Source organism: Tigriopus californicus, chromosome 10, assembly GCF_007210705.1.
Source record: "Tigriopus californicus strain San Diego chromosome 10, Tcal_SD_v2.1, whole genome shotgun sequence".
Taxonomy (NCBI): domain Eukaryota; kingdom Metazoa; phylum Arthropoda; class Copepoda; order Harpacticoida; family Harpacticidae; genus Tigriopus; species Tigriopus californicus.
In genome coordinates this window covers 12,683,794-12,699,013 of record NC_081449.1, presented here as the reverse complement: position 1 = coordinate 12,699,013, position 15,220 = coordinate 12,683,794, and the positions used below count along the sequence as shown (strand labels likewise).

The window sequence follows — 15,220 nt, the reverse complement described above, 5'->3', positions numbered from 1 at the left end:
AAAGCAAAATGAAACCTTTCATTTGATTCGAGGACTTTGGAAGTTAAGCTCATTCTGAATGGTGGTGTCAAAATGCATGCCAAAACAGACATCCAAAGTACTTGGTTCGCAAAATCAACTACATTCGCCCAAAATTGCAACATGCAAATGTAGCATAATAAATCCTGGTTTAATTAGTCAAACACCATGACATATAGGTTTGTGAAGCGAAAAACAGCAAAGAAACGAAAAAAAATCCTTGTTCGGGATTAAAATGGCACAATGTAATTTGATCTTCACTTGAGATTTTGTCTTTTGTGTTGATTTATCTTCAAATAAGATGTTCCACAAGCAAAGTCTCGAAGATCAGGGCTAATCCTAGCACTAATTCTAGCCACTAAATCAGCATTCCAACCATAAGATTGCAAGTGTTATGATTTTTTAATTGACTGCAGGTCTTTTGGAAATAATCCTGAGCACATATTGCTTGCTTTAGCTTTTGCAACAGCGTAAAAAGGCCAATAAAACACCCAATTCAATGACAATTTTGAACCAAGTGAGGACATCTAGGTATGGAAACTTGACTTAAATGCAATCCTTAATGTGTTACCACGAAAACACATAAACAATAGTACTGAAGAAGTATACCACCCAAAAATTCATGGCTTTGTTCCTGCAAATATCTTTTTTACACGCATAAAGCACATAATTTTAAGGGCATTATTTTCTACTATCTTTAAACCTTTGCTTAAATTGATCACTCAAACTTTTACATATATGACTTCGTTAGCTCCTCAAAATTTCTGGCATATTCATTATGTGCATCAAATATGCAAGAAAAGTGCTTGAAAGTCACTTTTACCGTGCGACAAATATCCCAATTGTTATTGAAGTATGAGTACAAGAAGATGGCATCTTTTCCTCCTCACAATCCCCTTCACAGAACAGATGTTCTGTGCTTGTTTGCAATTCAATTGCTTTCTTGACATTGGAAACAAAAAAAAATCATCCATCTTGCGGAAACGTCACATGTCTCTTCGTCTGAAATGTCGCAACAATGCCGGGCACCAAGGCATATACTGTGCTCACCTGGATCCCACAGTGGGATTGGAGTACACAATTATGAATGTTTCATTGGACCATTGGACAAGATCTCAGATTAAGGCCAAGTTAGAGCTCATGTGTGGTTGAATATCATCAGAATATATAACTCGCGACCGTTGAACCAGTTAATTGATAGTACAAAGAGAGGTCGACAAAAAATAAGTTCAACACTTAGTGTCTAGTATTATATATCCGTTCTAGTATCTAAAGGACGTTAATTCCGCAAATCTAATGCAACCACATCCTGTTCCAAAAGTTTGATGACGTTTCCAAAGAGCACATCGAAACTCTAATCAAGCAATAGGGGCATCAACCACAGAGGATAAGCTGAAATATAAAGTTTATATTAGATCATAATGTAAATGTCATACAAATCTAGTTTGTTTACGCTGTCTTTATTATTCATGCTTTGAGTAGCTTTAATCTGAAAGTCTATCATGCCGCTTTTAAAGATTCGTGTTTAAGGTGGAGCTCAAAAAGCTGTTTTTCCGGAAAACTATTGGTTAAGAAAAATTGTTAGGGTTTCCTATCTGGATTACTACATTTTAAATGCCAATCTCAGTTATTCATACAATCTTAGATCAGCATCCCAGTTTAAGTACTGAACTCGAATTGTGGCTCAGGAGTAACTAACAGCTGGAATTAAACCCAAGTTTTTGCTTAAGCGTTCGTTTTGTTATGATTTTGGAGGACAGATAGAAAATAGCCATTTTTTCAATAGCAGTTGCTTTCTTTGCACGAAGTTCATGAAAATGAGGCTTTAAAAAAAAAAATTTGGCAAGATACCTTTGACGAGTTGGTCTTTTTATGCTAACGAGTTCGAAGAGAACAGTGGGAGCTTACCCGATCTTCTCTCCAAATGAGAAGGCATTAAAAGGTAAACTAGTTTGAGGTGTTAATCATGTGCAATCCAAACTTGAACAAACTTTACGCAAGGAGGGTTACGGCCATTGAATATGCAGTTCTCTTTTGAAATAACAGTTTTGTCACGGTATAATCTTGACTCTAACTTGAACAATTAGTAACCAATTTGAATACGTCAAAATCTGCTTTCTCTTCACTTACTTTCCAGCCATGGAAAAAGACAGGCATGAAATAAAGTTTCTAACAATGGTGTTGTTGAGAGTCAATTTTCTACCATGAGAACCGGTTTTCACCAAAGCAAATAGGTCTTTTTCACATGGCAAACTATACTTGTTGATTACGTACACTGATTAATGATTACCTGTAGGTAGGTCCATGAACTATTGAAATATGGACGTAGAGCTGTGAGCCAAAATGTCAGATTTGATTGAACACAAATCGTTCTTCTTCAAATGAGACTGGATCTACGTCTCAACAACTATGTATGCATTTTAATTTTCGGCTCCATCAAACCACCGGATCAAAGGTTTTAACCATTGAAAGCTCAGAATATAACTCTACACAGAACGAATGAGCTAGCCCTCTTGGGTTAATCAATTTCCAGAAGAGTGCTAGACTAACCATTCTGTACCCTTTTCTGAATTGCATTTTGAGGGGGTATAACTTTTGATTCCATTCTTCAATTGAGCTCAAGTTTGGAATACGTAATAGCTGTGAACAGGAACCCGTCTCGCTTGTACAAAAATGCGAGGCAAATTCGAATTGGAGTTGTGTATTTTTAACCTTACCGTCCATATTCCAGAGGTTCTTGTTAAGTCGAACCTCCTGTAGATCTAACAACTCCAACACATTATTGACGCAAGGTATATCAGCCAAAACATCTCAACCTCTCACTACACGCTTTGCTGACCTTTACAGATTCAAGGCGAGCGACATCCAGACAATATCTTTGCCGATTATGTCGAGGCCTTTGAGCGCATCCTCGAATCCGAGGCTATCCTCAGCCGTCCTAGGCCTCAGTCCTCTGGCTCATATCAGGATTATAAACACGTCAACGATGAGGAAAACTCTTTTTCCCGCNGGGAGCTTACCCGATCTTCTCTCCAAATGAGAAGGCATTAAAAGGTAAACTAGTTTGAGGTGTTAATCATGTGCAATCCAAACTTGAACAAACTTCACGCAACCAGGGTGACGGCCATTGAATATGCAGTTCTCTTTTGAAATAACAGTTTTGTCACGGTATAATCTTGACTCTAACTTGAACAATTAGAAACCAATTTGAATACGTCAAAATCTGCTTTCTCTTCACTTACTTTCCAGCCGCTGCTTCGCGAACAGACAGGCATGAAATAAAGTTTCTAACAGTGGTGTTGTTGAGAGTCAATTTTCTACCGTGAGAACCGGTTTTCACTAAAGCAAATAGGTCTTTTTCACATGCCAAATTATACTTGCTGATTACGTACACTGATTAGTGATTGCCTGTAGGTAGGTCCATGAACTATTGGAATATGGACGTGGGTGCTAGAGCTGTGAGCCAAAATGTCAGATTTGATTGAACACAAATCGTTCTTCTTCAAATGAGACTGGATCCACGTCGCAACAACAATGTATGCATTTTAATTTTCGGCTCCATCGAACCACCGGATCAAAGGTTTTACCCATTGAAAGCTCAGAATATAACTCTACACAGAATGAATGAGCAAGCCCTCTTGGGGTAATCAATTTCCAGAAGAGTGCTAGACTAATCATTCTGTACCCTTTTCTGAATTGCATTTTAAGGGGGTATAACTTTTGATTCCATTCTTCAATTGAGCTCAAGTTTGGAATACGTAATTGCTGTGAACAGGAACCCGTCTCGCTTGTACAAAAAATGCAAGGCAAATTCGAGTTGGAGTTGTGTATTTTTAACCTTACCGTCCATATTCCAGAGGTTCTTGTTACGTCGAACCTCCTGTAGATCTAACAATTCCAAATCATTATTGACGCAAGGTATATCAGCCAAAACATCCCAACCTCTCATTACACGCTTTGCTGACCTAGAGTCTCTATGCTGACCTTTACAGATTCAAGGCGAGCGACATCCAGACAATATCTTTGCCGATTATGTCGAGGCCTTTGAGCGCATCCTCGAATCCGAGGCTATCCTCAGCCGTCCTAGGCCTCAGTCCTCTGGCTCATATCAGGATTATAAACACGTCAACGATGAGGAAAACTCTTTTTCCCGCCAGTATCAATCCGCCACTTACCAAGGATTGTCATCCATGACCATCAACACCCAAGTCCCGAGTCTCAATGGAGGCCAGCCTTTCGTGATTTGGATCAATGGTACAAACATAAGATCTTGCTAATTGAGCATCCATTCATGATCGCAGCCCTCGGGATGTTTTTCTAGGTGGTCCTGGGAGCTGCAAAGCCGAACGAATGGACGAAATCGCATTACTTTATCCGGCATGGCGGATCATCAGCACCGGGTCCTTACTCTGGAAATACCTGCAGGAACAGGATCCGAGGAATGATGCGCCCGCCAACTACATTTCGGCCGTGGTCCAACGATCGGATGATCACATCACCTCAAGCATGATTTACAATGTTATGAGCAAAGGGGAGATGGTACCACAGGTATCAGATGCGGATTAGTAATAATTTTTGAAAATGGCTTATGAGTTGAAAGCCACCTTTTTTTTGCACATATTTTCTTTGGCTACGGTTGATTTTGAAGCCTTGACTAACTGAATTTTTCATTGCCTGGTTTTTTTATTGGTTTCGTTAATGTGCTAGTAAGTAGACCGACTATTTTAGTTCCAATATTTTTGCCCTTCATGTTGGCCAATTTTTTTTATCTCAGTTTGAACTAAAGTTAATGCATTCAAAGTTATGAAGCGCTGCGTAACATAGATTCATTTAACAGTCTTTAAAATATCAAAATCATTTGATGAACAAAACCTGCCAGATTTACTACGAGATGAAAGTCATTGCATATTTATCTTTGAAATGTGTGAATGCATGAATTATAGAGATTGGGTTGTTGAAGCACAGTATACACAATGAGATCCACTTGAATTATCTTTTAATAAAAGGTCTCATCTCTGGGCGTTATTTGCAACAAGTTGATATGGTATGCTTGATGAGTTTGACTTCCATTTTGAACGAAGCCAAATGTTAGATATCGTCCCAATCTTTAAATCACATACTTTGTAGGATATTTTTGAGTCATCATGAAAATCAATTTTGAGGGTTCTTTCGAGATTGGACTATTTTACAGATTTCAGGTTTCAAAATTCGTCAAGGTAAACTTGTATTCATCAAGTGGTGGGCCTTTCTCACTCATAAAATTAAAACAGTAGTTTATACTTTGAGAATTAATGGCTTAAGAAATGTATTCTCTCTATTCACGAAACAATTGCCGCAACCCTTATAAGTGCTATAGGTATCGTTTCGAACACAGATATCAGTTCCAGCCATTGTGATCCCTTTCAGGGCATCATTATTGACCTCGTTTTGGATGCCATGGCTCAATTCCGTCACTCGGACGTCGAAGGTTTCTTCATCACCGGTTTCCCTCGGGACATTGTCCAAGCCCAAGGATTCGAAGAAAGGGTACGTAGCAAATCCAAAGAAGGCCTCACTTGGAATGGTCTTTGGCGATTTAGTGTCGACCTTCGCCTAGATTTTGCTGACAGATTAGCCCCACTTTCATGAACGAGTGGGCCGGGTCAAACCGGATTGGTTGGATCCTCTTTCTGCTATGGAAAGTGTGCCTGTTGGTTTGTTGGTGCTCTATGGATACGTGTGTGATTGAGTACATGCATTGTGAAGGGCGACGAGATCAATCAGAATCAATTGGGGACGAACATATCCGCTCGGAATGATAATAATCCATCAGAAGTATTAATCCGCAATGTACCGTACTGCAGTACGTACGCACTACGTAGTCGTACCCCCAAGAAGGAAGAGCAAGAGCACGAGGATAATATGATCACCCAGGGACCGGAGCACGTAACTCTGAAACTATCACGATAATCTATGCATTCATTACACTGTCCGTGGACGACCGTCTACGTACATACATGGAGGAACAATTTGAGGGCTTACCGGAATTAATCTCCGAATCTTCTGGGATTACGGCCGTGAAAGTTTATGAAAAACCATTACCACCCGAGCCATTTTCGTTGACGTCGTCGTTGTTGTCGTCGTCGTCGGCGTCATCATCGTGGCTGTGTTTATTCATGCTCTGACCTTGAAGAAGAGGAGGAGGTTCATTTAGTGCGTGTAAAGCTTGGCCACCACAGCCTTTTTTGGAACAAATTCGTGCTTATCCCCTTGCTTTCGGCCAATATTTGCCTCTTTAGGGAATATCGATAACTAGGGATCGACAGCTTCACCGACACAGAAATCATTTCCTTTAGCGACAAGTCCTCATTCCAATCATGAGAACTTGCTTCAACTGTCCCGACCAAAGACCGAGCGGGCCTTCATTTTTTCTGACACGTTTTTAGGAGCAAATCATAAGTTTGTATCCAATTCTGTGTCACCCTTAGACTGGTCTCAAGCCACCCTGTATACTCATCGACTGCTCGGAACTGGAATTGGGACGCAATCTTGGGCAACGACATGGCAGGATTGATGACAATGTCGAAGCCTATCGACGACGACTCGAATTGTATCGGGAGCTCACTTTGCCCATGCTCAAGACCTTTGATGAGCAAAATCGATTGAAAATTGTGAGTACATCCATACATACAGGAAGGGTGGTCACTCAGGGTTCAGAAATCGCACTTTGGAGTAATGGCCAGATTCAAGGCGAATTCGTCATCATTGGTCGACCAAGATGGATTTGATTGGCCAGTAGTTGTAATCGTAGATATTCAATCGTGTCTCTCTCTGCGTTGGGGGTTTATTTTGCTTGGCGTATTTGCAAGGGGCTTCCTCCCCAAAAATACATTGGCAAAGATGCCTCTGGAACTTGTTTAGTTCCTCGTGGAATGAACAAGAAGCTTGAGGCTAAAAAGCATCAGTGAGGAATTTAATTAGTTTGCCATCGTGATGGTTGTCTAAATCTCAGATTGATGGGGACTCGGATAGTGTTCAAGTGGTCAAAGAGCTTCGTCGGTGTCTTCATCGTGAAATCGGATCTCTTCGACGGGAACGAGCAGTCGATTCGATTGACGAACAAGATCAAGATGAACGGGGTAAGTGCCAACCAAGTCTTTGTCAATCTGTTCAATGCAGGACCTCTGAATCAGTGGACACTGGACGATGAGTATCATTCATAATATATCAAGACAGCACCGACACTGTCGAAAAGGAATAACTCAATGGAATGTCCTGAAGTCGGTTTTGATTGAATGGATTCAATGTGAACATTAAGATCTGTTGTTCATTCGAACAAAGTCCGGAAAATCGAGTCTAGAAAATTATCCGAATTTTGCAAAATTCGTCAAATCCTATTACCTGAGGCATAGCAGGTCTTGCTTAACTAGACCTTATTGATACATGATTTCCACTGACCACTAAAAAGGTGCGTCTACAACAACCAACATGTTTTACTCTCTCTCCACCAAATTCAGAGGTCCTGTCATAGGTGTAGTTCACATTTGCAAATGCAATCGATGTTCACCCCAATATGAGGCCGAGCAGATCTGTTTCAGATGATTAGGGCCCAGTTTCATCAAGTTGACCAAAAACAGTAAAGTGTACAAACATATTCGTAGTAGTTACCTTTTCTGATCTCGGTTCTATCAAGCTCTCGAACAACAACTAACTCATCGTTCATAGCAATGCTTGTTCATTTCCCATTTCCCAATCTCGGCACCTTCTCGACACGTTTACGTTCCATCTTGTTTCCTCTATGTAGCACATGAGGTCAATTGGGATGAAGAATTCCCCGACTCGATTGTTACCCGCCAACCAGCCATGAACATGGGCACCTCCCCAAGGCACTTCCGACGTTCATAAACTCACTCCGTGAACAACCACCAAAGAACCACCCGAAAATCCACGATTGTCCCAAAGGCCGGGCCACTCGAAAATCAGAGACTGACCCTCAATGACTATCCTCCAGATCAAGAGGTTCATTTCCACTCTCCTAATCCAGATAGGAATGAGATGCATGGTGGCAGTCCAAGAACGATACCATTTCGTATTTCATTCACTATCCGTGCACAAGCGCACTTTCCGGTAGTAGTGCATTGGTTCCAAGAAGGAACTGTTCAGATGTGTTCCATATTTCAGAGAGTGAGCCCGAGGAGATGACTAGTGCACCCAGCACCGTGGATATTCAAGCGGTCCAAGATGTTGAAACCATTTCATTAATGAGTAGGGAACCCGCCCTGAATGGTCTTGACCCGGTGGCCAATGGGACCACCAAACGGATCGTTCGCCATTACGAAGGGATCAACCCGGAGGTTGAAGCCGAGCTCAAGAAAGTCATTGAAGAGTTGGAGGCCAAAGGCGGCGAGAATCTGATTGTTAACCATTGAATTATGTCTGGTCAATGAGTTGCATGCACCTCTTGGGTTTGTGTCAATAAAACGAACAACTGGTTACGACACCTCGGATTTCTCGGCTTGGCTGAGAGGTCAGGTGGTCTTTAGTGGAAAGCCGTGTCATTGATGACATCAATTACCCCACCCTTTTTCCCGTCCTCGTGACCGATTGCCAAAGGATTCCCCTATAAATTCGCAGACAGTCGAAGAGGGGGGGGGGATAATGGGTGTGGGATGCCAAACCAGCTGGATGGACAACGAGGACTACTTACAAGAAGTCTACTCAGACACTTAGTAGGGGACTTCATTCCCGTATTGGGACCAACTACATACTAATGCCGAGCCGAAATGTGAGTGGATCGCACCACAGAGCATGGTAGACTACGGAGTAGTACGTACGTACATACGAGATCGAGATCCATTTTTCTGAGAGAGAGAGGCAGAGAGAAACCGAGGGGGTGGGAAAACAGGTCAACACTCAATTAATCTGGATTGACAAACATGATTCGGCAAGATTTCCGATCACGATTCACGACACTCCCTTCGTCTTCGTTCTCGTTTCTCTCCGGATATTGAACGGAAATGAGTCTTGTTGGGTGTGTAGCACCATGCGTCTCCGCTTTACCATAGCATCATCATGAACGTTATTGTCTAAAGCATTCAGGACCTGACTTGAGTAGCAATGTCATCGGATGGCTCAATTCAAATGCCTCCTTCACATTTTTGAGATTATTCCAGAGGTAAAAGACCGGCTTTTATTGGACTCGGAAAACTCATGGAGCCATTTGAACGTGAATAGGGGCTTTATTAAATAGCCCATTAGCTATGATGTTGATAAGGCGCGTCCTTGGGTGAGGAACTATCCTGGTTCCATTTCTAGTTTCCCCTCATTAGTTCCAACTTGGAGGAACGTCCACGAGAGAATACACTCTTTGGTAAACGCTATGCCTGAAATGGGGTGTTTCCCCGGGTTTATGATCGAACACAGGAGGCAAAGGAGGAATAAACGCAGAAGGCCGAATGATGTGTTATCAGAGCACGTGCCATTAAGATTCGAGAGCCTTTGAGGTGGAAGGACAATGTCCTTGGCTTGAGTAGGGCCCGAATCTCAAATGTGGGCCACGGAACAGAGTTCGGCGTTGCTCAGAGCGCGCTACTTCCTTGTAATGATTTAATCATACCGCATATGGAACACACAACACACAATGGAACAACATAGGCTCGAAAGAGGGCACACATTTTTCCGAGATAAGCCCTCAATTAGTCTCAATAGGAAAAAACTTTATCAGGCCATCGTTGAAGAGTTGATTGAAACGAGGAAATGCATTCACGAAGAACTCTCAACTATGTACAATAATTGAAGAAATAAACCATTCTCTGGGAAATGTTGGAGTTGGTTCCAATGTTCAGTCTCCATTGGAATTGGCCTCGATGGACTAATTTGTAGGAGACTGATTGGGCTTATATTGGGCTTTTTTTGTCTCGCCCAATACCACGCTATCAACTCGCATGCTAGATTTACCCGGGTGTCGCAACTCAAGCAAAGAAGGCCTAAGACAAGCCCCCTCCGGGTGAACCGATGACGTCAAGGCTTCCAAACATTATTTTTGGATTTCTGGCGGGTGGTTCTCTCAGAGGTCAATGATATCCTTATTAGGTTTGTCAGCGTTAATCGGCGACGAACTGTGAACAATTATCCTTCAAACAGCCCATCCAAATAGGTTGTAAGATCCTAAAATTCTGTTTCGATTCTGTGCGAGAGAGAGAGGGTTAAAGATTTTTGAATGTTTTGTCTCCCTAAATTGTGTGAAATTTTGGAACCAGTCTTCAAGGCCTCAACGGAGACAAAGGAGCCCGTTAAAAGGAAGAAGCGACTAAAGGACGAGGCACCAACCACCCTACCGAAGCCAACAGCCTAGTAGGTCTTGGGGGAGCCTTTTTTTGACAATCAAGAGATCTCACACAAAGGAACTCTTGGGCGAAATGGAAATGGTTCCGCTCAGGTGATCAAAGCATCAATCTCACAAATGTTGGTTTAACTTTACCACATGGCACCGCCACCAGAACCGCCACTTCTCTCATGCATACGCTCTTGTTTCCCTCCCTGGGGAGTGACATCATTTTCAGAACCATTTTCTCATCTCCGGCCTGGGATTCTCATGGCCTTAAAGGCTGCGCACCACGGGATGGAAGGCAAGAAAGACCGAGCTAGATGTTGACTTACTCGCCCTAGAATTATCATTGTTGTGGATGAGCATTTCTTCAAACACCCGAAAAGAATGGCCCTAAATCCAATTCGCCGGCAAAAACATCGCCCCCAGGCCTCCATAAAGCCCATCGAGCTCATGGAGCTAAGAACCCACTCGCTCCCTCCTCTCCATCCCTCCCCCCTGTGTCCTGAAAAAAAGTGAGGCATTGGCCAGAAGCACCTGTTTCTGGTGGGCTCGTCTAATCAAGCCGCCAACTAAATTAATACATGGCAGGAGGATGAAGTCATTGGAAAGCTGATAAGGAAATGGTGCATTATTTGCTAGCAGCCTTCGAAGGGCTCTTCATTTGCCGAGCCCGGAAGACACATGGCAATCAGTTTTCACGGTCGGATTCCGACCGTTCTTAGAGGTCCCCTGGATCTTGAAAATAAAATACAACATGTGTATAGCATTGCTTTTGAATTTGAACAGGAGTCATCCAAGTTACCACCCTAGAAATCGGAGCCGAGATGGATGGGAATTGAAAATCAATATGGAGTGGAGAAAACAAGGCCTGTCTTCTTTCCTCTTTCCCCCGCTCTGATCTGACACGTTTTGAAAACAATTCAACAACTTGATCTCATGAGGAGGAACCGGGGATCAAAAGCAAGAGGAGCATGAAGATCTAGCTGCTGTCTACCCTAGATTTCGAGAGCAATCATTGATCATCTGTGTGGAAAAGGGACCATTCACCAGCCTTCGAAGTGGATCTAGGCCATTTGGGAGAGAATAGATTTTCATATGGAGTGGCACTAGTACACACATGTGTGTCGTATGTGAAGCAAAGAGGGATCGACAACGAGAGAGAGTGAGCGAGAGAAAGAATGAGTGAGCGAGCGAGCGAGTGAGGTCTTGAAACGCCATGGTTCGCGGTGAATGGCGAATACAAACAAAAATTGGCATGTACGCGTAAGCTACACATGCGAGTACTACATACTACCTAATGTGGAACATCGAAACTTGTCCGTGGATCTGGCTCAAGGATAATCCGAAATACAATTTAGACTGCTAAGAGCTCGACATGTTGAATCACGCTTCTTTGAATGATTACAGATTCTGGAAGCGTTATGATACGACAGCCCACGGACTTCTAGAGATGTGGACGGCGAACGGAAGCAAACATTTCTTATCTCATCAACCGTTCACTTGATTCCAAATGCGCACTTCATACGACTACAATACCCTTATGTAGTAAACACTACATAAAATTTGATTTTCCCTCTGCTCTTGCTCAGCTACATAAGCTTTTGACAGTATAGCATTGAACGGAATCACTTTACAAGTAAATGATATAAAAATGTCCTGTCTGCAATTGACGAGATCTACATTCCTTATTTTTTACTCTAATTCGAAAAGTGGCTCAGAATTGTTATGACCCAGAGCAGGCCGATTTCGCATGAAGCTCGTCCATAGTACATACGTCTAGAAGTTCGTGGACAATCATACCAACGTTATGAGATCACAAATATGAAACGAATCATTTTTGAAAGGGTGGACTAAACGCAAAATGTGTGGCAAAAAACATCGCAGTTTACGATAATCAATGATTCCACCAGGAAGGTTTTATGTATGATTGAGGTGTGTGTATTATTAGTGCTGTAACTAAAGCTGTTCTTTGCCTATTTGGCTAAACTGGTACCGTATTGCCCAACATCAAAAACATGATAAAGAAGAGCTTAGAACGAATCCAAAACAGGATTTCAGGAGCCTTCACAGTCTTTTTGAACTAAAAGTCCTTCTGAGCGACGTAGAAATATATACGCCAATGGGAGTTATTGGGGTCAGATGATTGACCCTTCTCCAGTACACAGTTAGCATTGCAATATTGCAATATGTTCTATCGAAACATTCAAGTCCGATAGGCATTGTCAAATCCACTATTAGATTAGTTCTCCATTTGCGGGTTTAAATAGGCTGTGGTCTGAAAGTTTTCCTCAGAAAGGTCGACGAGGAGAATCGACCTGAGAACCTGTTTCAATATATGATCCCGCCGTTTTCAAGAGCACCCACGACCTTTGTCCCAATACAGGTATTAGGGTCAATTCTAGTGACCGTAGAGGCTGAATGTGCGTTTTGAAGGCACCGCCAACCCCCGTGAATCCCGGTTAGCTCGAACAATGAAGTCTTCCTCCCTTCTTTACTTTTCGGTCTCCCTTGTTGCATAATTAACTCTACTCTAAAAGTCGGTGATGTTGATCGGGTAGTACCCGTCAAGTCAAATTTGGATGAATTTTCTATCAAAATTCCCGATTAACCCTAATTCAACGGCTAGACAGATCCGCCAACTCTAACACATTGGTGGATCAGATGATATACACAAAATTGAATAAGCTTTTCAAAGAAAACTGTTTATTTTTATATATATTTTTTTCAATTAAATAAGCAGGTCCGCCAAAGATGGTTGTAGCGCAGTTGATTAACGCGTGACCGAGTTAAACTCGGGTTCAGGGTTCAAGCCCAGGTCTTCACCCCCCCCCACCCCCCCCCCCCTCACTCTAGTGGATATTCATCTCGCATGGCGATCTTTAACTCCAGAGGGGGCCCCTAGCCACCAATATGTAATACCAAATGTATACATATGTACATACAAATTATATATCCAATGAGACTTTACGTACATGTATCTCGCAACAAAGATATTGAAAAAAATTTAGAAGGAAATTGCAAAATAGCATTTTAAACAGGCTCTTACGCATTTGTTAGAATCTGTGGAAACATAGTAGCAAATTATCTTCTCGATTAATTTATTGTCCTTTGTCCGACATCCCCTCTGGATATTGGCGCTCATGCACCTTCGTCCGGCTCCCAGTCAAATGCCCAGCCAAGTACCATCAACGACGGAAGCTGACAAAGGATCTGGCCAATTTGACCCTCCCACAATGTTACAATAACCAAGATTTTTATCATTTTCCTCTGTACCCACCTGTTTATGTATTGTCTGTCATTCCCCTTTTCACTTTTGTCACGCGCACTGAACCAACTCTAATCAACTTTGCTGTGATATCATATCCCATTCTAGTCAGCTATTGTATCATTCTGACCATTTTATTCATTTATTCTTGTACTGATCGTTGTATATGGTGTTCATACATAGAGTTTTATACATTTTACAAACCAAGAGTCACGAATAACGGTCATAAAAATGTTCTGAAAGATCCTAGAGTGTGTGTGTGTGTAATCGTTAATTTATTCGTCATGGTTCAGCCTATCTTGGTACACACCTTAGCGATGTATTTGGTTGTCTTTGGTGACAGATCTGGATATAAGGGTTAGATTTTCTAAACAAGTTGTTGCGTTTTGTTGCCAAAATGCATGAGTAGATAATCCAATTTCGAGCCAAAAGCTTGTTCAGATCCTTTTAACACGATTCACGTCATTATTGCCATTGTTACAGCTCAAAAAAAATGTTATCGAGCACTAAGAAAATGAAAGAGCCGTTATTCAAGAAGACACTCATGCAAAATTAAGCTAGATGCATTTGAACCTGCTTCTCAGAGAGCACAACAAGTACGAAGTGAGGTGCTTATCGAGGGCTAGTTTGAAAAGTGCATTTCAATCTTTCGCATGATGGCACACATTAATCTTTCACTGGCCTTTCCTGCATGGTTTGACCCTCGTAATAATTTTAACGAGAAACCACAAATTTGCCAGCATGAAATTCAAGATAATCTAGCGAAAAAAAAAAAAAATTAAATGCAACTCTAAATGCAAAGTCGAAAAAAAATTAGAGACCAGTTATGATTTTGGCATATGTATACATAAGGTTTTGGTCCTCGCTTTTTGCAAACTGCAATTATCCTAGATTCACTATTCCAGGTCATCCCTATGTCTTGCATATTTTGCGGGTCCAACTAAATTGAACCCGCTCGATGGGCACCAAAGCCTCAGTGTCATTTAGTGTCTTGCTCACGCCACGTCAAAGTCCTCGGAGTTGTTAGTTGAGGGAATTAATCAAACGGATTTCCCAAAATAACTACAATAAGTTTTCCGTCGAGACGTTGGAATGGAGCCCGCGAATCCTCGCGTGAGGAGGACACGACCAACCTCGCGTTGCTCGACTCGCGAGGCCTAAGATTCGGAAGAGAGAATTTCTCCTTAAAACAAAAGCCTCTGAATCTGTGGTCCAAACTAACTGCTGGCTACCAACGACTGTCGACGACTGAGAGGGACCTCGGGAAACGACGGGCAAAGAGTTATTCACTCATGGCGTCGCCGGAAGAGCCCGTCAAACTGGGGATGGAACTGCGGATAAATGGAAGGGGAAAGAAAGAGGTCATGAAATATTCATGGTTGTCCTTTTCATCCAGTATTCGACGAGAAACAGCATTTTATGGATAACTGGAAGGGAGAGACCGTGATAAACAATTCAGAATCAATCTTTGGCTCGATCCGTTCGATCGAGGAGTTATGTTCATGGCGAGCCATAAAAGTATGGAGGGCAGTGCATGAAAAGGCATTTTTTTTGTGTGTGTTGGCATTTGATTTCCCATGGAATCACTCGGGGAAACGCCTTTTACGTGGAAAGTAACCTCGTTCGCC

At 42.2% G+C, this 15,220-nt stretch overlaps 1 protein-coding gene across 1 annotated transcript in view; it reads left to right on the top strand.

Annotated features, from left to right (window-relative positions):
- LOC131887602 (adenylate kinase isoenzyme 5-like) overlaps positions 1–8,554 on the top strand; it is a 13,159-nt gene extending 4,605 nt beyond the window's left edge. Inside the window, exons 7-14 of the mRNA XM_059236230.1 lie at positions 2,866–3,062; positions 3,876–3,900; positions 4,011–4,272; positions 4,340–4,566; positions 5,425–5,544; positions 6,486–6,668; positions 7,010–7,136; positions 8,179–8,554. Coding sequence (XP_059092213.1) covers positions 2,866–3,062; positions 3,876–3,900; positions 4,011–4,272; positions 4,340–4,566; positions 5,425–5,544; positions 6,486–6,668; positions 7,010–7,136; positions 8,179–8,426 — 1,389 coding nt within the window. The 3' untranslated portion in view covers positions 8,427–8,554. The remainder of the gene's footprint in view (positions 1–2,865; positions 3,063–3,875; positions 3,901–4,010; positions 4,273–4,339; positions 4,567–5,424; positions 5,545–6,485; positions 6,669–7,009; positions 7,137–8,178) is intronic.
- The last annotated feature ends 6,666 nt before the right edge of the window (positions 8,555–15,220 follow it).